General features: G+C 36.9%; 1 protein-coding gene across 1 annotated transcript in view; it reads right to left on the bottom strand.

Annotated features, from left to right (window-relative positions):
• CTNNA3 (catenin alpha 3) overlaps positions 1-25,625 on the bottom strand; it is a 586,211-nt gene that overhangs the window by 55,061 nt on the left and 505,525 nt on the right. The window contains exons 14-15 of the mRNA XM_013945648.2: positions 11,171-11,263; positions 1,448-1,629 (exon numbers count right to left, since the gene is read on the bottom strand). Of these exons, the coding sequence (XP_013801102.2) occupies positions 1,448-1,629; positions 11,171-11,263 (275 nt within the window). The remainder of the gene's footprint in view (positions 1-1,447; positions 1,630-11,170; positions 11,264-25,625) is intronic.

The raw sequence follows: 25,625 nt of genomic DNA, 5'->3' as shown, positions 1-25,625 counted from the left end.
TGCACCTATAGTACTCGTAAGTAAAGACTAGGATTTCCCCTCTTTCTCCCCATTAGATTTTAATTTTTCCCTTCAAGTGAGTTGTTCCACCAGAGTCTTTTTACAGTTCTCAGTGGACTCTTTGGAGATCAGGAACACTGGACAAAAGCTGCTCTTGGACTTGAAGCTGTACATTATGCTGCGTTCAACTGAGAGCCACAGACCAGGAACGCAAATTGACTCTGTTAATCTTGATTAATCTAAACCTATTAATTTAGGGAACTCTGGTGAAAGAGGTGATTTTAATTGTAAAGGCTGACTTTATAGCACAAGCTTTTCTTTTCATTAAAAGAAGACACTCTTAAAGAAAATAGAAGGCTTTCAGAGATCTAGACACAGGTCTTTAAGCCTCTCCCACATGAAGGTGAATTTGAGAAGTACTAGCATGAGAAAATGCAACACCTGTCCTTCTCAAAACAGGCCTAAGCCAGAGCTCAGCTTTGTTAGCTGGTTCAGCTCTATGCAACACTGTTAGTTTACACCACTGGAGAATTTGTCCAATTTGTAGATTTGAATTTGTATCTTGCATGAAAGGAATTTTTTTTTCAAACAAGTATTAATTTATGAAATATGAAGTGCATTAGAGTGGTTGTGTTTTAAGGCTTCACTACCTATCAACAATTACTTTATTAATAACCATATGAAAAAAACAGTACCTCCCCTTGCTGTCATTCATTTGATGCAAATTACTGAACATGTATGTATTCTGTGCATAGCAGAAAAAGCTTCTGAAGATTGTTTCATGTATACAATTATCACAGAGCATATACTGGATCACAGTGCACATACTGGTAGTAGAGAGAAATACACTTTTTGAAAGCTATCTACAATAGGGCATTCTGTTCTTCAAAGCTATACACAGCAGCATGATACAGCTCCCATGAAAGCAATGGCAGGCAATGTGGTATGAAATAAGCATCAGTCTGAATGTACACTGCTAGACATATGCTCTGTAGAGTATATGTTTTATGCATGACTGGATTAAGCTACTTGCTTGACAGCATGCTATGGTACAAGCAGAAAGAATAACAGATGAGACAGAATTACAGTTTAAAATTGAGCTCTTGGCTAACTAGAGAATTCACATTACTTTGTCACTTTTTCACTTTCATTAAAGAGGAAAAATAAAGTGCTAAGAAATGTGAAAAAACCTCAACCAACCAACCAAATGAATAAAAGAGAACAAAGAAAAAAAAGATTTCAGGACAAGCACAGTTCAAAACTTCAAACCTCCCTTCCAGCATTTCAGTATTCCTAGCTACTGTTGTAAAGCTAATTACATTAACTTAGCCACTCAATTTTGTAAAGACACTCACCTGACATTAAAAACTCAGTATTTCTTGCCATACCAATGTGATAATGGCCTCCAACATTCATAAATATTGAAGATCATTTTTTGCATAATTACCTTGTGAAGTCAGTCATCTCCATCATAATCACACACATCCTCTTGGCCAAAACAATGATGTCATTGCTGGTATCATCCCATATTTCAATCTCTGCATCAAGCTTACTCTTGACTTTTTTGAAGTCAGCCACTTGTTCAGCTATCTTTTCCTTTTCAGCCTCTGGCAGTTGAGTCATCTTTGCCTGAAACATAAAATAATTTACTTTGCAAAACATCTGTCTGTATCAGGTGTTTGTTTAAAACAAAATCATTGAGTATTATTAAATATATACTTTAAACACACTGTGGCGTGAGTCAACCATTCCAGCCTAAGCACCTTTGAATTTCAAAATCTGTATGCTATCACAGGCTGAGCCAAATAGATTATCCCACTGACTAGGACAGCATTGTCCATGAAACTATTAATATTAATGTGGTAAGAGAAACAATGATAAATATTCCCAAACGGACATTACAAAGTATGACTGATAGATTTATCTTCTTTTTAGGGATTAAGTAGCCGAGGTAATATGATATATGTTCAAGTAGCAAAATGCAATAATCTTTCAGGCAGAACAGATGAAAGAAAGAGGTCTAGCTGTCCTAAAATTTTCAGGTATGCTTGCCCTCTCTCCCTGAGGGTCCACACGCTCACTGTAAGAATTTGTTTAGACACACATCTTCTGTCTTTGAAAAAAATAGAGAACTAGATCAACATGTCAGAGATCAACATGTGGTAAGATTACCAAACAGGTATCTTGAATGACTATTAAAAAAATCCAGTATTCAAATGAAGCCACAGTCAAATAGTGCTCAGACAGGACCTAGACCCGAACCCGGCTGCAGGTCTAGACTGGACTGTTTGCAAACATTCCATAGGCTAAAACTGTTTCACATAAAGGTTTAGTATGGCTGGAAATGTGGTGTGATTGTGAAAATTCAGACTATAGAATCAGAACGTTCAATCTACACTGAATGCACATATCCTTCCTATATTTAAGCATTAATCTCTTCTAAAAAGGATTTGATTTCTATCAATAGTGAAACTTCTGAAAACGCAGCATGGTGAGAACGGAAATGTTTTTACTTACTATTCTTCCTTCTGAGCAAGGTTATCAGTTATCAGTCTGCTCCAGAGAAGGGTTAGATAAACCTTTCGTCTAAGAGACAGGCCAGAAACTAGACTGTGACTAAGATTTAATGTGGCCACCTCTGGTTGCTTCCAGGAAAAAAAAAGACATACGCTTTTTGTTGTACTACCCACATAGTATGTAATCTGCACTGCTGCACTATTCTCTGCAGATACCATACGTCCCACTAAGCTGGGGCCAACTACTTTCAGCCTGTTGGTCTCGATGGCTCTACTGTCGGAGTATTTTTTGTCTCACTATCACTTAGGCTCTGTGAAGACGTCTGCCTCTTGCATGGTAGCTCATCAGGAACTCACAGATACACTTTCTAATGCAGCAACTATTACTGCACTGTAATTATATCGCAAATAAACAACAAATATTCTGTGTTTTATTCTCGTTTGTTAACTGAAAGTTAAGGCAGTGACTTAATTCTTACAATTAGATTAACAGGTAATCAATTTAATACACAATGCACATGTTTTTCAAGCCATGCCACTTAATGAGATTTTATTTATACTGGAATTACTCTGTCACAAGATTAATTTTCACAGTTATATGAATTATTGGAAATTACAGGTCTCAAAAAGTGTAACTATATTATCATCGCCATCACTAAATCAGAAAGTGTAACTATTTTAAGCTATATTTTTCCAGTTTTGGTTAAAAAAAAAAAACAGAAATTTAACCAGAAAAACATTGTCACGATCAGATTCTAATAAGCAAACAATCCATATTGTCCTCATGGCTGTAGAGTGAGCTTATTGAAAGAAAGATATGAAACAGTCAAAAATAAGAGTTGGGGTACAGAGTCAAAACAACTGCAGTAGCCCTTTTTATAAACAAGTATGTATTTTCCTATTGGTGAACACTGTGGTATTCCCTAGCCCACAGTTTTAATACTGGTACAGAACCCAGACCTAGAATCTGGAAATCAAAACAAAGATGACATTTTAATGAGGGAACTGTGAAATACAACATCCTGCTACCTGGCAACATTAATGACTTTCAGTTGGAATGAAACATGTTATCCACTGCAACAAAGGAGCAAAGGAAACTGCAATACTGACCTTGACTTTTCTTTAGTTTTCTCTCTTTTTTTCGATTTGTTCTCTCTCATACTGCTTTAAAAAACACGAGCAGCAACAAAATAAGGCAACTGCACAACCTTTCAAGTGCAGATGTGATTTTTTATCAAGACAGACAAAATAAAGGTAAACATGAAATAAAGATCTGATTTTTCTGTTATTTCAGTCCCTTATAATTTTCAGCCCATTCGGTGCCACAGATGCATGCACTTTAAGAGGAGAACAAACCGTCCATGTAGTGATAAAGCTAGAGAAGTAACACAAGGACTCACTAGCTTGTGAAGGTTTTGACTCTTCTTCCACTGGTATATTACTCATCAGTGAAATCCCAACCCAGGGAACTGGTCACCTGCCCACCTTTGTCCCTGGCTACGCTTTACAAGGAATTGGACTTTTATAGAAACGTATGACTATTCTCTCCAAGTATTAGACTCTCATGCATTTGTTCATTCCTGATCCCCTAAAGCAAGTGACTGGCTGGACCCACAACACCAAAATTCTTGCAGCTTACAGGGAGGAAAGAAGGAAAGAGAAACAGCAGAAAGAAGCACAATATATCCAAGCAAATGTTTAAGTTACTGAAAACTCCTTCTGTCTGAGGCACAGAGGTGAGCCAGCTATCCTGTTCAACAGGAGAAACCTCCCTTTTGTCATTTAACGCTTCCGGCTGTGTATGCTGCAGCGTATCACATAACGATGACTAGAAAAGAAGAGGGGAGAACTCTGCTTCATGTTTTGTAGTTAGAAGATAATGGCACAGACCCAAAGAGACCAGATCCGTGCCCCTGCTTTGCTAAGCTGTTCATTCCACGACAGGCTCAGCAGCCACATGAAGCCATCTCGCCTATACCCTTCTGCCCTGGCTACAGGGTCAGCTGGACACTGACGTCAGTAAACTTTTGGTGGAAGGGAACATGATCTTTCCAAATCACTTGAAGTATAGTAACATATTTCAATTAAACTATTTTAAAACAGTTCCAATTGTGATCTATACTCATTTTTTCTTGAACAAATTTTGTTGATTGCTGTCATAAAATACATGCACCTCAGTTGAGCCTAATTTATCAAGAAGGTAAGCCTAAGATAGGCACTTGTAAAGACTATTACAAAGGGGTGTTTCGAATGCCAAAATATAAGTAACATTTCTTGAATACAGCACAAAGTCAAAAGTGATTCTGTTAAAATGAATAAAATGTGTCCACTATTTTTTAAAACGTCGTACTTTTTCTACTGAGTGAATAATCACACAGTTTCTAACAAAGAGGTGAAACACTGAATGCTGCTTTTCAACAATTCATGGCAAAGAGAAGACACAGGATGTGCCCTAGAGATGAACTGTGTGGGTTCATGACATCAACAGATAGAAGAAACCGGATTACTTTTGTCAAGTTGACTAACTGCTGTCACCAGTTGCCTTCTCCCAATTTTAAGGACTGTAATATTTTTTGAAGCCCACCATTCTTTGAACAAGTTCAGAGAGTGCCTCATTTGTGCTGTGATATGTCTGTTTCTGTATATTTTTAGATACAATATAATTGAATGAAGAGGAAAACCTATTGACAGACAATGTCAAAAGACCGAATTGTTTAAAGCCATTTTTGCATCAGCCTTCACTAAAAAGGTTGATTTAGATGAGGCAACTGTGTCAAATTAATCTAATTACTCTCTATGCCAGGGTAATAGGCCTGTAGATGAATAAGCAACCCATGTCGTGTATCTTGGCTTCACTATGACTTTGTCACTGTTTCTCATGTCATTCTCATAAACAATTGAGTGAAATATGATCTGGATGCAATTGCCATTGGGTGGATGTGACACTGCTTAGAAAAAAGAGAGCCAAGCTGCAGGGATGTATCATGGAAAATTCTGAAGGGACCAGCCCTGACTTTGGCAGAGACCAGTATCTTCAGTAATGGCAGGGATGACAGAACGAAGAGTACAGCCACTCGTTTGCAGATGACATGCAAGAGGTCTGTTTCACAACTCAGAATGATCTTTATAAACTTGAGAATGGATCTGAAAAAATAACTGGATGTAATTCAGCTGAGACAAGCGCAATGTTTTACACTTAAGAACAATCACCAATACACACACACAACTGGGACACAGCTGGGTGCCAGCATTTTTGCAGACTGGCTATTTATAGTTGATCACAATGTTATACTCCTGGAAAAAAGGAAAACCTCATACTGAAATATTTGAACAGAAGAAAAGAGCATGAACCTTACACTCTAGCGCCTGTTGGTGAAACCACAGCATAATGGATAGAGCAATATGAATTATCTGACACAAAATTTAAAAAGGCATCAATCAGATGAAGAGCATCCAGAGGAGAGAAAAACAGCAAGAAGAGGTACAGAAAGCACAGTCTTTAAAGAGAAATGGAGGATACTGGAGTTATTTAATCTGGAGTACAGAAGATAGAGAGGAAACAATAAGAGTCTGTAAGTACAAAAAACACTGACACAGAAAGGAAACATAGGATCCTCTGTGTTCATTGTGGAGAAGACCACTATTAACATGCTTAATTGCAGCAGATAAGGTAAATCTTACTAGATACTAAGAAAAGGCTTTCCATTAGCTAATTACTGGAATTGATTGTTTAAAGAGAGACAGCAATGGAATTGCTCCCATAGATGAACGTGTCAGGAAGAAACGTATTTATTCTACCTTGAGGCAAATGGCTGAATTAGCCTACATCTTGTGGTTCTTTCCAGGCCTACTTTGTATTAACATATAATAGTATACTGCTAAAATCTTGAGTCTTCCACTAACTTCATCTCTTCCCTTTATTTAAATCAGGATAACTTATGAGTTAGCAAGGGAAAGAAATGGTTCTGATAGATCATGATTCTTGACAGGGAGTATTTTGCTATGTATTAAGTGACAAAATTGCTATTAGCAGAACCTATTCAAATTTTCAAAAGTTACTGGCATTGTGCTTGAATTCTTGGCTTTGGATTTCAAGCTTCTGTGTTGCTTTGGTAAAAATTAAACATATAAAATATTTTAACCTTTTTTATTATCAAAATAGCAAATTCTTCCTGTTAACTCATGCTATCTTTTAAAATAACATAGGAATTTAGATGTTCAGATACAAATGTTTTCAATAAATCTTTGTTACTGAATAAGAACAGCCAAATCTTTTGATGGAGAATTATTTTCTCTTCTGAGTATTGTGTTATGTTGTCAAAATGTTATGCAAGTACCACTAGGTCTTCCTTTTTTTTGTTGTTATTTCTACTGTCCTATCTGGCAGTGTTTGGTAAGTCTTTCATGGTCATCTTTTCAAGGCTGTTTTTTTTTTTTTTTTTTAGACTTACAGATTAATGATCACTGTATTTACAATAGATAACACAAATAAAAGTAAACTAATTCATTCTGGACTTTCTAAATCCAAATGTAACACACACTGAGTCAACTTTTCATCAGCACTGAATTGTTGTGCAAACATAATATACAACAAGTCTGTATAACAGCAGATCTTACTCTCTTATATTTTTGTCTATGTATTCATTAACCAGCCTGCAGAACTCTGACAAAGAATGTGGGTGGATGGTTGCCTGGAAGCACTTCCGCTCTTGTCGTCTGCAAGAGGATTATGTATGAGCTCAAACATTTCACCCAGTTCTTCAACATGAACATGTAACCTGTAGCCATCTCTTTAAAATTAAGCTAAGCTGTTCTCTTCACTAATTTAGTAACTTTACATACTTAAAATAAGTTTTCTCTTTTTCTCAAAATACTCATTGACTTGTAAGTCTGAAAATTAACTGGACAGCTATTTATTTGATCTTCTCTCCAACATGAAATCCTCAGATGGTAAGCCAGAAACTACCACAGTGAAATAGCATTGATCACAACATCACACTACCATGTGATAACTTTCAGAGTAATTAAACAAATTAGACACAACCATCAGAGAAAGAACACTTTGTGCCTTGCAGATCTGACTTTCAGCTGAGATAGCCTGTATTATTCCTTAGTTCTATAAGCAGGACCTGTTTATAATAGCTGCGAATTTTAGACCTAGGGCTCTTCTTCAGGGATATAAAACTGCCCTACAAATAATTACTATTATTGCTATCTAGTTTAACTACTGAGAGAGCTCACAGCACGTTGCCCAAGTTAACCTGCATCCCACAGTGCGGGAAGGTGCCACGAGCATTATCGTATTCATCTCAGAAATATGAATGATCTGAGGGAAAGATCAATGAAGTAACATTTCCAAGATTACCTACGTAGTTGCAGAAGCAGAAATATAAACAAGAGGTCAAATCTCAGTCCTATCTCCTCATCGCTAACTCTATATACATTGATTCTGAAGAAGTCACAGTTAATAATGTAAGTGTGAATTCTCCCTACCTAAAAAAAATGAGATTTGCTAGTTAAGATGAAGCATTTCTCATGAGTGGCATATGCACATTACATTAGATTTCAGATGCCTTATATGTGATGAGCAAAAAGAAAGAAAAAAGGCTCTTTCAAAGAGCCTATTGGAGCATGGAGGAATTTTACACAGGAGAAAACGTGACTCTCAACAAGGCAAGTGGAAGCAAGAGTGCTGTTGTGTAGAACTAGTATTGAGACCAGTATAAATGAACAAAATTGAATTACTATGGTGGAAATGCCCAGAAGAAAGAACTCAAGGAGGGAAAAAAAATTACTCTGCAATCTTGCCATAGACTTCCGGCACACAGTCATTCTTGGTGTTACCACTGCACGCAGAAGCCTCACAGTAGCACAGACGTCTGCCATAGAACACAAAACAAAGACAATCCCCGTATAATCCTTACAATATATCTTCCCTATAGGGGCTCTTCATATTGGTAAATGGATTCTAGGAAGAAATCTTCAGATTTAAGTACCAAAAAGTAGTTTAAACAGGCCTTTAATTATTGTTCGTGTTTGTAGCAGTAGCAAATAGACTCATTCAAACATCTGTTTAAAAAAAACGTGAAGGTTACTGTCAACATGTTGATTAAAGTTAAAAGGGTATGTATCTATTCTAGTCTAAGCTGTAATTTTTAGGTAATGTGCCATTTATGGCCCTGATACCATAATCTGAAATCTAAGAAAACCGTTCCCTAGTAAAGACACAGAATCAGGCTTTAAAGAATGACTGCTATCTACCTCTTGAAAAAGGAGTGTTTACAGTAATTCTATTTTTTCTTGAAACAGAAAAAAAAAGAAAAACTAAATGCTGAGATACTGTTTTTTCAGACCCACGAACCATGGTTTATCTATAAACAACTGTCCTTTCAGTCCCCCCTCCAAATTCAATGGCAGTGCAGATTACATACTGTGTGGTACTACAACAAAAAGCGTATTCCAAAGACATCTGTGCCACAGTAACAGCCTAATGCCTCTGATTCTTGATAGCCAGCTCCCTACCTACAAGAGTCTTCTGTCTTTACTCTTGCTTTGTGTAGACTTCTGGAAGTATGGATTATTTACGGTTTTCTTTTCAAAGAACATTCCCCTTAAAAAAGTATTCCGCGCTGAGAAGTGGAAGAACATGTGTAAGAATGTGATCTTCTAAAACTTCAGTGTATCTTTTGTCACTACTTTAGGATAATAAACTTCCAGCAGTGAGAGAAAACCTTCAAGTGTGTTCACTATGGGATATTTATACATCTGTTTGCAAGCACACCATCCATACCTGTGCAGAACAAATTCATAGCATCCTATATTCACAACATTTTGCTGGAAAACCTTGTCTTTCTTAGCTCCAACAGAATTTTTAGTCTGCAATGTGAGAAAAATGTGCTAACAATTACAAGGAATAATTTACATTAAAATGGGCAGCCGGGATACTTTAATTGCCAACTGTTTACTGAGTGGTAAGATCATGCAAGATAATCTTTCACATAGTTCCATTTCTCACAATATGTTTTAAGAATCGATAATTAATTAACATATAATTGACCCTGACAGAATTAACACTCCCCTCCACGCACACATGCAATATTTAGTCACAGGATACTCTGCAAGGCCTTGAGATGAACAATGAAAAGTTCCAATCACAAAATATTAATTTTTAATTTGTGGAACTCCATCTCTAATGCTATGCACATCTATATGAAAGCAGATGAGTTTTCATTTGTTTCATGGAGAAACAAAAATTACTATCCCAGTCATTCTGAATATACTGGCCCTTAATTTCCCCCACATCATGAAAAAACTTCTTGCTTTTGCCCAGTTTTGTCAATGCACCCTTATAGCGGGTACAATTATTATTGTGGAATTTTTCTTAAAAAGAAAGAATACATCCCGTAACACGCCGATGTTTTTTAGAGAACACCAACAACTTTCCTTAGTGTATACACACGCATTTAAATATAAACTGACAGTAGTTTCAAAAAGATCAATCAGGCATTATTCTAATACCAGTTTCCTTTCTTTTTACTTATTTTTTTCAGAATTCATTTCACTTTTTATGAAATAATGCAAAACAAGTGAACAGCTTTCATTTTGGTTAGCATTTTCTCCTTAGTGTTTTGGGTCTTAATAAAAAATAAAGTACTTGTGATCTTGAAAACAATGTGAATAAAAACGCCATTTTTCTTGACATCATTCATTTTTTATTGGAAGTTTTGCTTTCTTCCAACTAGTTCTATTGCTTATAATTTCTATTATGGGAATAGTACTAGAATCAATCAAGTATGAGAGCTCTGTTCTTGCCCTAGGCATTGTGCAAACAAGTAATAAAGTCGACATTTCTGGCCCAGTGGAGCTTTCCACTTCAGAAAACTGCTACTAGAGTATGGTTTTGCTGAAACAATTTTTAAGATGAAAACATAAATAAGATAAATGTTTGCTAAATAGGTCAATTTTGTACTAAGAAACCTTTTGCTATCTCAAAAATATTTACAGGCTCTTAAGAATTGTCTGACTATAAACAATAAACAATAGCCAATAACGTAGGCTGCAGGTTAAATGATGATACAAACTGCAAAATCAGATTCAAAACTTCCAGAAATATTTAATCAAATTATCAAATGCTGTCTTCAGTTTTTCATACCTCCTCATGAATTCATTAATTAAACAATGAACTATACAATAAGTTCACACACAAACTCACAGCACAGCGCAGTGTCTGAGATTCCAGACATAGCCCTTCCTGTTCTGCGCACGTGGAGTTTCTCACACGTAGAGGTTATTTTGGGGTATTATGCATTGCAGACTCATGTATCAAAATTCCCAGTTAACCTAACTTCTATTAGACCAAGGCAAATTTATTAAAATTTAATCTGTCAGAATTCTGTTCAGGTCTGTATGTGTAAGATTTTTTCTGTCCAATTGAAATCTTCACTAAATATTTACAACTTAATCACGCTTTTTTCTCTTTTGGGTCATACATATGTCAGTTTTATGCCCTGTGTACATTTTCAGAAATCTATTAAGGGTGGAACAGAATTTTAATGATTCACTGCCTGACTTTAAGTGGCTTCACAAAAACAGTAATACAACAGCATTTTTCCCCTCATCAAAATGTTTTTTAATTAAATTTGTGTGATACATACCCTGTCAGTTTTCCCTTCAGTTTGAATACTTGTACGACTACATGCATCATGGTCTTCTTCGAGGTCAGATACATCTTCTAGCTCCTCAGGTGTCTGAGAAAAAACATGTCAAAATAGGTTATTCTCTTTTATGGTTAGTAAAAGGTTAGGGAAGTTATTTTGTATTTAAATCTTGTGTTGTTGCTGCTAGCAAAGGGGTCTTACAAGAAACCTTCATATTACCAGAATAAATGCATAGTTTTTTAGAACAGATCATTTTTTTCCACTTTCTGTTCACTTTACAGAAAACTTCATATGCCTGCCCTCCTGTGTTCATATTAGACACAGTAGATCTGTGCAGATATATATATACCTTGCTAGTGGGAGTAAGAGGCTTCAGAATCCTACTGAATTTCAGTGCTACGCTAACATCAGAGAGTGCTCCAAGTCACCTTTGTGCACTGGGAGAAAAGTAAGCCTTTTTCTCAGTTTTGAATGAGTCACTTCTCAAGTCTATCAAACAGCACAAGTTCCTGCATTACAGGGAAAAAAAAGTAAGTGGCTCTAATTTGCTATTTGTATACAATGCATCATTTCATATCACAGAATCACAGAGTGATTGAGGTTGGAAGGGACCTCTGGAGATCATCTAGTCCAAGCCCCCTGCTCAAGCAGGGTCACCTAGAGCACGTTGCACATGATCGCGTCCAGGCGGGTTTTGAGTATCTCCAGAGAAGGAGACTCCACAACCTCTCTGGGCAACCTGTTCCAGTGCTCTGTCACCCTCACAGTGAAGAAGATTTTCCCCATGTTCAGATGGAACTTGCTGTGTTTCAGTTTGTGCCCGTTGCCTCGCGTCCTGTCGCTGGGCACCACTGAGAAGAGTCTGGCTCCATCCTCTTGACACCCTCCCTTTAGATACTTGTATATACTGACAAGCTCCCCCCTCAGCCTTCTCTTCTCCAAGCTAAACAGGCCCAGCTCTCTCAGTCTTTCCTCATAGGTGAGATGCTCCAGTCCCCTAAACATCTTTGTAGCCCTCCGCTGGACTCTCTCCAGTAGTGCCGTGTCTCTCTCGTACTAGAGAGCCCAGAACTGGACACAGGACTATGTCACTAGTATACGCCCCTAGTACTATGGACACTAGTATATGCCACTGTCTCTTCCTTCTGGTTGCCTCAACTACCATTTAAGCATCCCCGGTTTATTACATGAGAATTTTTATGCCTCTGGTCACCTGTTTGTTCTGCCCTTGAACTTACTATAATTTTTATTTATACTTACTATAATTTTTCTAGGAACTGCACTCTGCTTTCTAAATTAACATAAATTCTTTTTATATACACTAACACTATGATATTTGAATACTGTTTGCTACTGTTGTGATGTTTTCTTAGGGCTGTCAAGTTTCTGACTGTAGGTGGATAGCAAGAAGTATTTCTTATCCACTACTGTTACACAGTCTTCTCAACAGAGGAAAGTTAATCCTAACAGAATCAGGTAGATAAATCTACAATTTTGCAGCATATGACCTCTTTACAATTCTTAAACCGTTATCCTTCAAACTGTTATTATACATGTAACGAAAGAATGGCGATTTCCTTTCTCCCTTCCCCTCTTAGTATGCTCTCCAGTTTCTCCTCCTACCCACTGAATATTTTTTTTTCATAATTGTGAGACTCCAAACACGTGATTTGTGTCTCTCTGTCTTTGCTTGTTGTATGTACTACATGTATCGTGCTGTGCTCAGAGCTAAAAGAATCTGTTTTGGAAACATTTTTGGGGGGGTACTAATTTCTTCAACCGGGTGTGAGCAACTCAGGTCAGATGATGTCATTTTCCTAATGGCAGCAGTCATTTTCTATATGATTTAGGTCTTCACGTTTATTTCTTCCTTCCCATTTACCAACGTATTATTTAAAAGAAATGGTCTTTGTGCAAAAGTTCTGAATTTTACCATAAATAACTTAGTATACAAAGCATGACGAACATGGCTATATAAAGGACACTAACAAAACCTGGTGCACAACTAAGCACAGCAAACTTTGGGGATAATGAACTATTTAAAAATTAGTATTGGCTCACTGCATATGCAGTAGGGCACAGACTAAATAATGCTAAATAACTAGTGACAGAGCTACTGTTTTAAGATCTACTACTTGATTGACCTCTACAGTTCCAATTAGAAGGAAAAATTGGTATTCTTTGTATCCCAAGAGCCTGATGTCTGAGAGAGATAAGAAAAGGGAAGTACTGTCAGATAACCTTACTAAAAACATGCAAAAAAAACCCTGAATGGTCATTATTTTTACCAAATTATATCAAATGTAGTTTTTTAAATCCCAAATTGCTACATGTTTTCACATTCTCATTTTTATTAACAAGCTACATAAGCAAGGTTTGTTGAGAAAGACACTGCAGGATTCTGTTACCGTCTTTTTGGGTCCATAGCATATCAATAGCACCACATTAAACTAAGTAAATCCATCTGCATACATTCGTATCATTTGGGAAAGTGCCCCTGTGGCCAGTAGACGGTATATAAACCACTAGAGCTCAACATCAGCCTTGAAACAAGATTTAAACAGTGCTCCATTACTTCAAAAGCACAGGAGTGCATTTCACCCACTGAGCAAAATAACAATAATTTCTATGAAATAACACTGCAAGAAATAAAAAATCTGAAACTGGTGCTCAACCTGACATAAAGATGCTGGTGGTGAAAAATATGCCCAGGCTTCCAAAAAAAAATAAATATGCAATCAATCGTTTAAGCAAAGATGCATGTAACACTACACCAACCTGCACAAGCTTTACTAGTAACGTAGAGAAGAGAAACATTTTGTTTTCAGGCAAAAACTGTGTCATAAAGTCTTTTTGCTTTAGGCTTAGAATTAGACCCAGAGAGGACTCCATTGTAGCCAAAAGCTGGTACCATGTAAAAGCTGTCTGAAAACCTGCAGTGTGGGAAGTAAAAAATGTGTGGATATCTATGAAATAAAGAACACTATCACAAACTGATTTTAATTGTAACACTTATTAAAACACTTACGGAGGGCCAGTAACTGGTGGGGTATAAAAACTGAGTACCTTTAACTTCTCAAGATTACGCTGACTGAGGCCCTATGGCAGGTAATAATCATCCCAGATTCAATGAGAGGTTTATAGCTCATAGTAACCAGATCAGTCTTGAAGAAATCACCCTCATTTTAAAGCTGTATGATACTTGGTTTCTTCTTCCAGTTGGTTAGCACATGAGCTGTATTCAATTCCTTATGTTATTACATACAGAAATATATTGTGATTCTTAGGTTTTTCTAAACAGTAGTTACTTTTTTTTAATCCAGTGATTGTAAAGTTGGATTTATGGAGGCAGGGCACAATTCCTTTATGGGTGAACTTATACATACGTTTATAAATCATCAGTAAATACTTATAAATAAACATTTATACTTATAAATGTTTTAAAATCACACATTTCCAATACACTTTTTTCTATAAAGCATAGGACATATATGAAATACCTGATGCTGTGATGGGGCAGAAGGGTTTTGCTGGTATAATTTGGGGACACTCACATAATTCATAAGTGAGTATTCAGGTCATCTCAGTAAGCGCTTTATACCACCACCACTCCACAAAAAATGCCATATACTGTACGAAAAGATTATTCCAAGAGGCGTTGAGAGAACTTTTAAAAATTGTTATTGGTACTATTTTTCTGTAAAGTCAAACTACATAAATATTACAAGGCTAAATATAAAGACCTTACAGAGCAAAGAGGATAGGAAAATTACACTAGTGTAAGACCTCTCTAAACAACAGTCTGAACTAGGTCCTCCATAGACTACAATGTCACCCTACTACTCTGATACAGTATTTCAGAATTGCAAGTTCTAGCACAGAGATCCCCTTACAACTGCCCTGCGATAGGGACTCATCCTCCCCTGCTTCGGTCTGTGTGCACAACTCCAGGTCAGAGTGCCCAACAAGGCCAGCGCGTTCATCTTTGACCCCCGCTTGGCCCGTGTGTTGTTAGAACACTAAATTATTATTTTTTAATGATTATGGCTTTTTCAGGTTGGTCAAATTTGTTCTGTGGCTGGGATGGGGAAGTTTCTTGTACAAACTCCAGTTGTCTAGAACCACATTATCCACAATCATTTTCAGAGACAAAGTCTCCAAAATCGGGAATAAATTTTACATAATAGAGAAGAGAATGGAAATAATTTCTCAATTGTTTTATCTCCTAGGTATTTGTTTTATGTAATTCAATGCTTCATTTGTGATTTTTTTATATTGTTTTCATGACACAGTATTTATTAAGCATATGTATAAGGCACACACATTATCTACTTACATAAACATTCAATTTGTGAACACATAGATATTCTATACTGTGAATACTGAACATAATGCGACTCTCTGATGGTTTTGTAACTTCATTTTGATTTCTACAATAAGAAGTTGTTACTGCTTGTGTGAACTAGTCTTTATTAGAGCAAAGAATACCAGAGCTGACAAGAGAGAACAGGGTGATATCAGTAATAAAGAAAAATTTTGTACAGGAGGAACAGCAGAACTTGAGGACTGGAATAAGAGAAATTGAACAAAATTCAAAGTACTGTTTAAGGTGAAGTATTCAGGGCTATGATGAACTTCTGGTATAAACTAGGGTCTCAGCAACTGCAAGTGACATAAGAGAAGGTTTGGGCATAAGTAGTCAGTGAGAGGATGAATGAGAGACCCTAATGCCAAATTCACTATTAAGACATACAAAATGAGGAATTTCCAGTAAATATAAGGAAGAATACTGAGGTAAAAAGAAATCCTATAGAAGATTCTGGTCAGCTAGAAGCTAAAGAATACAGACTGAGGCACTGGCAAAAAAGGTCAGAAATTAATTTAAACAGGAATTTGGAAAAGGGTTTCTAACAGTCAGAGGATCAACATAATAGAACAGCCTCCCCGAGGAACAGTGGAGAAGGGTAGAAATCAACTTTAAGATGAAGCCTGAGCAGTTTACAAACAAGATTACTTAATAGTTGGCTGAAACAGCAGAGATTTGACACAGTATGTTTGCCCCAGTCTCTCAGCCCACATTTCTAAGATGCCCTTTAGTTTTGGTCGTTTGTGAAAAGTCTTCATTTAGTCCATCAAAAATACATTCAGAATGTTCCTATACATTTAAGACTATAATGACATGATTACTGCTGAGGTTACATAAATAGTAACTGTGTATTCCTTTTCCACATTTCAGTACTTGCAATAAATTTGCATTCTCCCTGCTTTTGCTGCTGACATACTTGCTCAGGTTGAGGCTATGAATTATATTTACAGCCAAGTCCAGTATTGATAAATTTTACACCTTAAGGGTAATAAAGCCTTTAAGCTGTAATAGCACATGGGTGACTTTGGTGACTCCCAGCTATGAACCACCTTCACATTTTCATTTGTGAAATGAACAGCAATCTTTTGATGACACAACTCTTAATTTGCTTTACTACTAGGATTTTAAAGAGAATAAATAATAAAATTAAGGTCTGGCTTGAATCTTGAGACCTCTGCCAGTCTTTCCAAAACATGTAGAAATGTATCTTTGGCTCACTTGGTTTTTAATTCATGCTATGTAGAACTGGCTTCTTTTTACAGAATTTTCTCCAACACAGATTTTTATATGCAAACCCTCCTCAAAAGTGATCATCCAAAAACTTTATCTATATCATTCTTTTTTAAAGGTCACATACACCCATGAAACCATTAGTCCTGTAAATAAAGCATCTCAGCTGTGAAAAAATAATGCACAGTCAAGACTAAAATCTTATGTTATGCAATACAAATGGACAAAGACGCATCATGATATGAAAGGAGGAAGGTATCTCCTCATACCTGACTTTCAATTAAATGCTGACCTTTAAACTGTCATTATATGCCCTTATGCATCATCTTTTCTTGGTTTCAATATCCTCTAATTCAGTCATTCTTTTCCCCAAAGAAATACTAAAATGCAGTGTGGACTAACAGCTTATCAGAAGCTGAACTGATGTGTGACCTCTTTATTACACCACTGCAAATACAGAATATTGGCAGTATGTAAATACCACAGCAGCAAACATAGATGCTTTGTATGCACTCTGGTGGGGTCAGAATTTAGTCTATTATGTTCTTCATTGAGAACAAAATGGGTTTAAAGAGATTACTTGTTCTACTCTGGACACTTGACTAATGCTTATACTGTAAAAATTTCATCATGTCAGGCAGCATATCATTCAATGTAAAAAAATATGGTAAATGAGCCACAAATGGGCCCTTTGCAAATATTTAGCTAGTGCCTGAAATTTTTGTGTTTTATGGACTATACCACTCTTATCCCACACTTAATTCTGCCAGATGACAGGCTGCTAAAGAAAGAGTTTTGAAACACCAGGTGTATCAGAAATTGCAAGCATTATTTATTTTTCCTGATCAATTTAATACGAGTCTCACAAGATGCTGGAATCTACATCTAATTCACTAAAATCACTTTTCAAATCTTTGCTAAAAGCAATTATTTTCAGTTACTTTGAAAACAACAAAAACCATGTTATTAAATGACAAATTTAAATCCTATGTTCTTATATTGTCAATGTTATGACATCTCATTGCTCTGCAAATTCTATCCCTTCTATTTATCATAAAAAATGATCATATGTCTGTTCCTGAAACACATTCTTGGCACCTCCTATAAAGCAACACCTTTTGCATACGATATTATTTGGCATATTATGGATGTTGCTATAAGGCTAAGAAATGATTAGTTAAAATAAGGGACCAAAACTCTGTCTCTGATAGCAGCGTTGTCACCAACTGTTGGCAAAGTAAGTAACAAAAACGTTATCCTGCCATAGCTTGGACACATTATAGATAGTCCATATTCAAATGCAGGTGACAAATAGTTCTTGTTACTACTAGAGAAAATTATGCACACGTTTTATGTATTTAAAGCTTTAATTTCAGGTAAAATTAGTGGTGAAAAGAGAAAAAGATTGAAGATCAAACAGTTCAGTAAATTTTATTAACAATGAGAAGGAATGATCAACTTCAGCACAAAGTAACAATGCTGAAAAATAAAGCATTTCTGATACAAAAACATCATGCTATATAGTAGAGAAGTTGATGTTTTAAAAATAATAAATGCAGTGAACTCTTAAACAATGGGGTGCAAACTGTGTTCTAACTACTGGGTGCTAGGAAGGTTTTTTTGTTTGTTTAATAAGCCATTTTATAGCATTCTGCTCCAGGAGATTTAGACAAAAAGGCAAGATTAATCACCATTAGAAACAGTGAGACAGCTAGACAGATCAACAGCCTGCCTCCATGTGACAATTCCCATGTTTGCAGTTCTTACTACAAGTACATGAGGATCATGATCTTCTCAATGAACAGCCTGGGAAATAGGAAGGATGCAAGCAGAGGGGCATAACCGAAAAGTAGAAAGTGGAATTTTGGAGAACTGCTTTCTGAAAACCCCTCTCAAGTGAAAACTACAAGTTGTAACAGCTCAAGAGCTTTGCACAGAGTTTTACCACCCATTTTCTATCCAAAATGACACTTCTTTTGCCGGAGACCTATATTTCAGCTCTGTTTTCATGCCTTTCTTCCTTGCAGTTTGGCTATACCTCTTGAAGCACCTTTTTTTTATTTTACAGGTATACTGCTGTCACATATTGCCTAGAAGAGTTTGAAAAGAGTTTTTCCTCCTGAAAATACTTAGTTATGCTGTTGTCCAAGTACAGAATATATTTTCATAATCTGAAAAGCTAGGGGAAACTCTGATCCCTTTCTGTATTCACACAGATTCTACTTATTAAACACATTATGTGTCTACAGACACAATTTCAAAGACAGACATGCATGTGCATCTACTTAATTAAATAGGATTAACACAAACCCACATCTATATGTGCAACACTGTGTCATGAAAGTTACAACTAGTAATGGTATTGGAGCCATAATAGTCAAAGGATACAAGGAAAATAAGGCTTGTAGAAGAGATAGTAGCTTTTATCAAATGAAACAGCATGATCAGAAAAGATGATAAGTTTTTAGGAGCACATATTCTTCATCAGGTACCTGAGGACTCACTTGGGTACCTGAAAGCTAGTCTACTCTTTCCAAATACTTGAAGAAAAAATTGAAAATTTTCAAGGAAGCACATGCTTTCTATGACAATTTTTTAAAGAATTTAAGATCCCAAATAACAATGACAGAAAATACAGCCAAACAGTTATTAAACATACATCTCTGCTACTGAAAGTCCCTGTCTTCACTCCTTTCATGAACACACTGACAAATGATATACAACCCCATTCAAAATGTATCCATTGCTTATGCTTATTAAGCAGGAGACTTTACCACATTTGATTAGAAGCTTCCACTTGAAACTCAAGAAATCAATAATGAGAAGAGTATTTTTTAAACACAAGTGATCTGTTGTTTTGCTTATCTTATCTAAAATGTATTCCCTGTCTCCTCTGTTGAGTTGACTTACATTTGCTCCATCTAGTGGGAAGCTAATTTAGGTATTTGATTTACAATGGAAGTATTTTTACGCTGTTTGTACACACAAGTGAAAGGCCAATTCAGCAGTTGTTTGCATTTCTATCAGAAATGTTTATAAAGGAAATTATGTGTGCCCTATCAAATACATAGTTATGTTTGAGATGGATGACTTTATTTCTAAACACTACTCCCAAGTTTGAAAACAAAGAGATTACAGCTTTTCTCTATTACACCCACACATATTAAAAATAATCTAAAACATCTCCATTACTGTAGGAGCGGCTAACTCCAGAGGCAATAAAAAGATGTCTTCCATTTTGACTCTCAAAATTTCATAATGATTCCCATTTTCATAAAGGTCAAAAGAACGATTTGGAAAACTACAGGCTGATCATCCTCACTTCAGTCCCTGGGAAAATCATGGACTGAGTCCTCTTAGAACACATTTCTTGGCACATGAAGGAGAAAGTGGTTGCTAGGAACAGTCAGCATGGATTTACCAATGGTAAACCATGCCTGACCAACCTGACTGTCCTCTATGATAAAAATGACTGGATATCTGGATGAGGGGAGAGCAATGGTTCTCGCTTAGCAAGGTGTCTCCCACAGTTCTTGTACTCAAATCGGGACATTACAGTCTGGATAGGTGAAGAACTAGATGGGTAAAAAATGGTTGGACGATTGGACTGAGACAGGTAATGGTCAGTGAGCCAAACCCTACCTGGTGGCTGGTAACTAGTGGGATATCACAGAGGTCTATCCTAAGACCAATTTTGTTTAACATCTTTATCAGTGGCCTGGAAGAGGTGACAGAGTGCACACTCATCAAGTTTCAGATGACACGAGATGGGGGGAAAACAGTCAATATGCTTGAGGGCAGGACTGCCATCCACAGGCATCTATGCAAGCTGGAGGCATGAGTCAACAGGAACCTTATAAAAATCAACACAGACAAAAGCAAAGGTCTGCACCTGGAAGCAAACAAGACTAGCTAGGGACAACAGGCATAAGTTGGAACAAGAGAGGTTCCAGTTGGATATAAGTACAACTGTTTTTCACAATAAGGACAGTCACGCAGTGAAACAGGGTACCCAGAGAGGTTGTGCAGACTCCATTGTTGGAGATTTTCAAGACACCACTTGAAAAAGTCTAGAGCAACCTGGTGTGACCCCATAGCTCACCTTGCTTTGAGCAAGAGGTTGGATGAGAGGACTCCTGAGGTCCCTTCCAACTTGAATTATTCTATGATTCTATGATTCTGCTTTAATATGTATTAGTAACACCTATGCTCTTCTGTTACACAAAAACTTCCTTGGGGCTACATGTTTTCCCCATCTTGTCAGAGTGTTAAATATATTTCTTCAGACATATTTTCTCAGTCATTAGTTCCTCAGACCTCTACAGGTATGCAGGCTTTGCACTTCACAACAAACCCTGCAACAAAAATTCTGAAAATTCAGTAAAAGAACACACGGTCCCTGAGTAAAATGTACAGGCAACATTTAATACACAAAGAAAAGATTTTAGAAATCTTCCTCAGGTTTAATCCATGTTACTCTTGCTGAGTTTGTAGCAGGACTAAAAGCTATATACGCTAGTTTTGTCTCTTCTTTGCACTGTGCAGAAAATAAAAGATCTGTATGAATCTACAACTTAAAATGTGAAGAACTACACTTGATACAAATTAAATTATCAAGAAGTGCAGGAACAGCACTCTACTTAATCTGCAGTAGACACATTTATGATTTTTAAAAGGATCAAAATCAACATCTTATAGTCTCACAAGAAGTCACTTCGCTGTAGACTGTACATTTTACTCAAGGACCCTGTGTTCTTTTATTGAGTTTTCAAAATTTGTTACAGGATTTGCTCTTCATGGTGAAGTACATAACCTGCATAATTGTAGTAGTCTGAGGAACTCAGGAATGAGAAAATCCTCTTCTGAATGCAGACCCAGTACTGGAGTCGGACTCCAGCAGATCAATGCATCAATGAGGAGTCCCACAGAAGGGAGGAGAATCCCTGGAAGCAAAGCGGATGACTACAATAAAGATCATCTTAGCTAGGTCCAGTCACAGGTTCCAGGTGCTTTTGACAAAATCTGGTCAACTTACACTTACAGCCTTTGTTTCTCTCCTTGTCTGTCATGTTTCTTTGCTTTTTTTGTGTGTATTTTTTTTAATGCTTAGTTTGTTTTTTAATCTCACCTAATGGTAAACTTCCCGCAGTGCTTATTCCTTGTATAGAGCATAGTGAGGTGCTGTAAGACAAATCCACTTCTGTGAAGAGATTTGAAATTATGCTTTGAGCTTTGTGAGCATGCTGATACAGCTTTCCTTCCTGCAGAAACTCCTCTGTCTCCTTAGGAGGCTTCTTTTTTATGCAGAAGGTCTGTATATCCAAAGCCTCGTTCTACAACATAACTTTGTTTCAAGGCAGACTATCCTATGAAATACAGATAAGAAAATTGAAACTGCTTTTGAAAAACATCAGTAGGTTAAAGAAAGATGCAGAGAATACCTCAAAGTCTGACTGTCTTAAAAGACAGCTCAGTCTTTAGAAAGGACAATAAATAACAGACAAAACAGACAATTCAGAATTCCACACGAGATTTAGGCTTATCAGATGAATAAAGCTTGAGCAATGGCTACTCCTACATCAAAGATTTCTCTCTGATGGACCAAACATTTTTTTCTACTAAATGAATAGTGCTAAATGACCACACTCAAAACAATTTTTTGTAGAATAGACTAATATATCCTTTAATTTAAGATTTCAAATGGCAAGTGAATTTCTCATCCTAGATTATATGAAATGATCATCTAGGACCTGAAGACTTCCTGAACTCTCGAGTGTCAACTGACTCTCCCCTACCATTGGATCTGTATGTAAAATTAGCCTGTCAGTCAAAACCTTGCACACAACTGTAACAATACAAAAAAGAGAGACATGGAGCTACTGGAGAGAGTTCAGCGAAGAGCTACGAAGACGATTAAGGGACTGGAGCATCTCTCATATGAGGAAAGGCTGAAAGCTGAGAGAGCTGGGACTGTTTAGCTTGGAGAAGAGAAGACTGAGGGGGGATCTTATCAGTGCATATAAGCATCTGAAGGGAGGGTGCAGAGAGGATGGGGTCAGACTCCTTTCAGTGGTGCCCAGCAATAGGCCTAGAGGCAACGGGCACAAACTGAAACACAGCAAGTTCCATCTGAACATGAGGAAAAATTTCTTTACTATGAGAGTAACAGAGCACTGGAACAGGTTGCCCAGAGAGGTTGTGGAGTCTCCTTCTCTGGAGATACTCAAAACCCGCCTGGACGCGATGCTGTGCAACGTGCTCTAGGTGACCCTGCTTGAGCAGGGGGCTTGGACTAGATGATTTCCAGAGGTCCCTTCCAACCTCAACCATTCTGTGATTCTGTAACACAGAATCTATTGCACAGCCTAATTCTGAACACATAGGTAACATTCACTGTCATCCTTCCCAAATATTCCCACCTACGACTTATATCTGTTCCTGTCGAAACACAAAATTCAGTTTTAGCAGATGTTCCTCCCAGACACTAAGTCAGTGAAAATAAAACCCTACCTGCTAATCCTGTACCTGTTACTTTCATTCCTGTTTTTTAATTATCAAGCGGATTCTCGTGCCCAGAACATATATCCACCCACATTTCATCATTCGGTAACCAGCGACTGTTAACTGAGTGCTCCAAGTCAGCTGCCAGTTGAGGTGGAACTAAATAATCCATTAAGCACATCATTGTGCAAACCAGCCTTCATGTCACAAATCAATAACCTGACTCTGATTTAAGAGGCTGATAGCCTTTATTACTGAAGGAGGTTTCTCAAGTGGAATTACAAAACAAAAACCACCTCTCAAAGAATTTTAAGTATTCTCACTTAAGTTATTCCCATATGAGATTATTTATTACCTAGTTTTGTTAAAACTTTAAGTGCTAAAGAGAATAATATGACAGCTGTTTAGTTGTATGTACAGTGACTCTCACTACTAATACATTGTACATGAAAAATACTCAGTTTTGTACATGCAATCATTAGTTGTTTAATCTGGGAACCTTTCAAGCCTTAAAATTTTATGAAACATAATGCAGCAAGGATGCTTCCCCTCTCTTTAACACATCAGTTTGAGGAATTTATTCTTATTAATATTTCCCCTTTGTGTATTTTTTCACAATATGCTATGGCAGCCATCTTTGACAGCCTGAGCTAGCCAGTGAAAACAGAACGTGAGCCACATTAAGCAGCCTCTCCATCAGTGCTCATCTGTATACCGACAAAATACACAATGTGCTTTTAATGACATTTGCTGCTAAAAGAAAAGAAAACTTGAAAGAAAACAAGTAGATGAATAACAGCGAACATGGAGTTATCAAGAACAAACGACAGCAAAACAATCTAATTTACTTCTATGACAAAGTAACGCACCTTTGTGGACAGAGAAGCACAAAGTTTTGTACCTTCATCTAAAAAAGCTTTTAATATTGTTTCACATGATCTTCTTATATGTAAGCTAGAGAAAGATGTTCTAGATGAAACTATGATAGTATCTGTAACATAACTGGTTGGCAAATTATACTCAGAAAAGTTACCAACGGTTCTCTGTCAAAATGACAGGATTTATCAAGTAGAAATCAACAGGCACCTGCACTGGGTCCAGTAATATTCAATATTGCGTAGAACCTTTGTATGATGGAATAGAGTGGGTTTACTCAATCTGTATACGATACCAAACTAAGAGAGGTTGTGGTTATGAAGACAGTGTTAGAATGTAACATAATCATGACAAATAGACTGAAAAAGAAAGGAAGACAACACAACAGAAATGCAAAGCACTGATTATCTAGGCAGGAAAAATCAACTGTGCACATCATAAGAGAAAGGGACGAAGCGGCTAAGCAGGAGCTCTACAGAAAAGCAGCTGGGAGTTAGAGAGGATCACAGGCTAAACAGGAAGAAACAATGTGACATTCTTGAACATAACAGCAACCAGTGTGTTACACACTAGCAAGAGTACAGTCAGTAAATGGTATGAAATCAGCCTTCTACTCTACTCAGAGCTGAGGCTTCCACTCGAAGGACTGCAGCTGTACTGCACCTGGTGTTGGGCACCACACTTCAAAGGGGAGGTGAACCAGCTGGAGGAAAGGAGAGCAACAAGAATGAGCATGACTGGAAAAAAAAACAAAAATAAAAACCAAAAACACGCTCTTTAAGTACAAAAGAAAAGAAATTTTGCAAAGAAGGAAAAATCTCTTCCCCTTGTCCTCGACAGAGGACAAGACGTGCCTTTACCTGCAACAAGGGAGACGCACTGGGTGGATTTTAGGAATAACCTTCTAAAAGCAAGGAAGGAGTGGAACAGATGGCTTGAAGATACTGGGGAGTCTCCAGCTCTGAATGTTTTTAAGAACAAGTTACACAAATGAACAAACAGGAATTACCTAAAGTTATCAATAGTACTACTGTATTTGAACTAGTGAACTGGAACTGGACATGAAGGGAATAGAGGCAAATTTCATACATGATTCAATGTGTAAACACTGGTTCCAACCAGTAATTTAAAATACACAGATAGCTTGTTAGGCACAGATTACTATGAAATACATGCTTTTGGAATAGGAATATGCTCTCCTTTACAAGGACTGTAAATTTAAATACAAATTAGAGCTATACAGGAATTACACCTTAATTCTAATTAGTGTAAGTCCTGACAGATAGATGCAAAACCAATAACCATTACACATGTTTTTCATTATTGCAGCATACTGTTAATTTCGTTTAGAGGTTATTATTGCTTGAAAGTCTAGAATGGGAATTGCAATGCTTTACATAATCTAGCTACTGATTCAGGATTTCCTGATACAGGAAACTCAGTTTTGAAAATAGAAAGATTAAATCGCATAAATGACAT

Source organism: Apteryx mantelli, chromosome 7 (genome assembly GCF_036417845.1).
Source record: "Apteryx mantelli isolate bAptMan1 chromosome 7, bAptMan1.hap1, whole genome shotgun sequence".
Lineage (NCBI taxonomy): Eukaryota > Metazoa > Chordata > Aves > Apterygiformes > Apterygidae > Apteryx > Apteryx mantelli.
The sequence above is the reverse complement of the archived record's forward strand: the minus strand, read 5'-3'. Positions and strand labels throughout refer to the sequence as shown.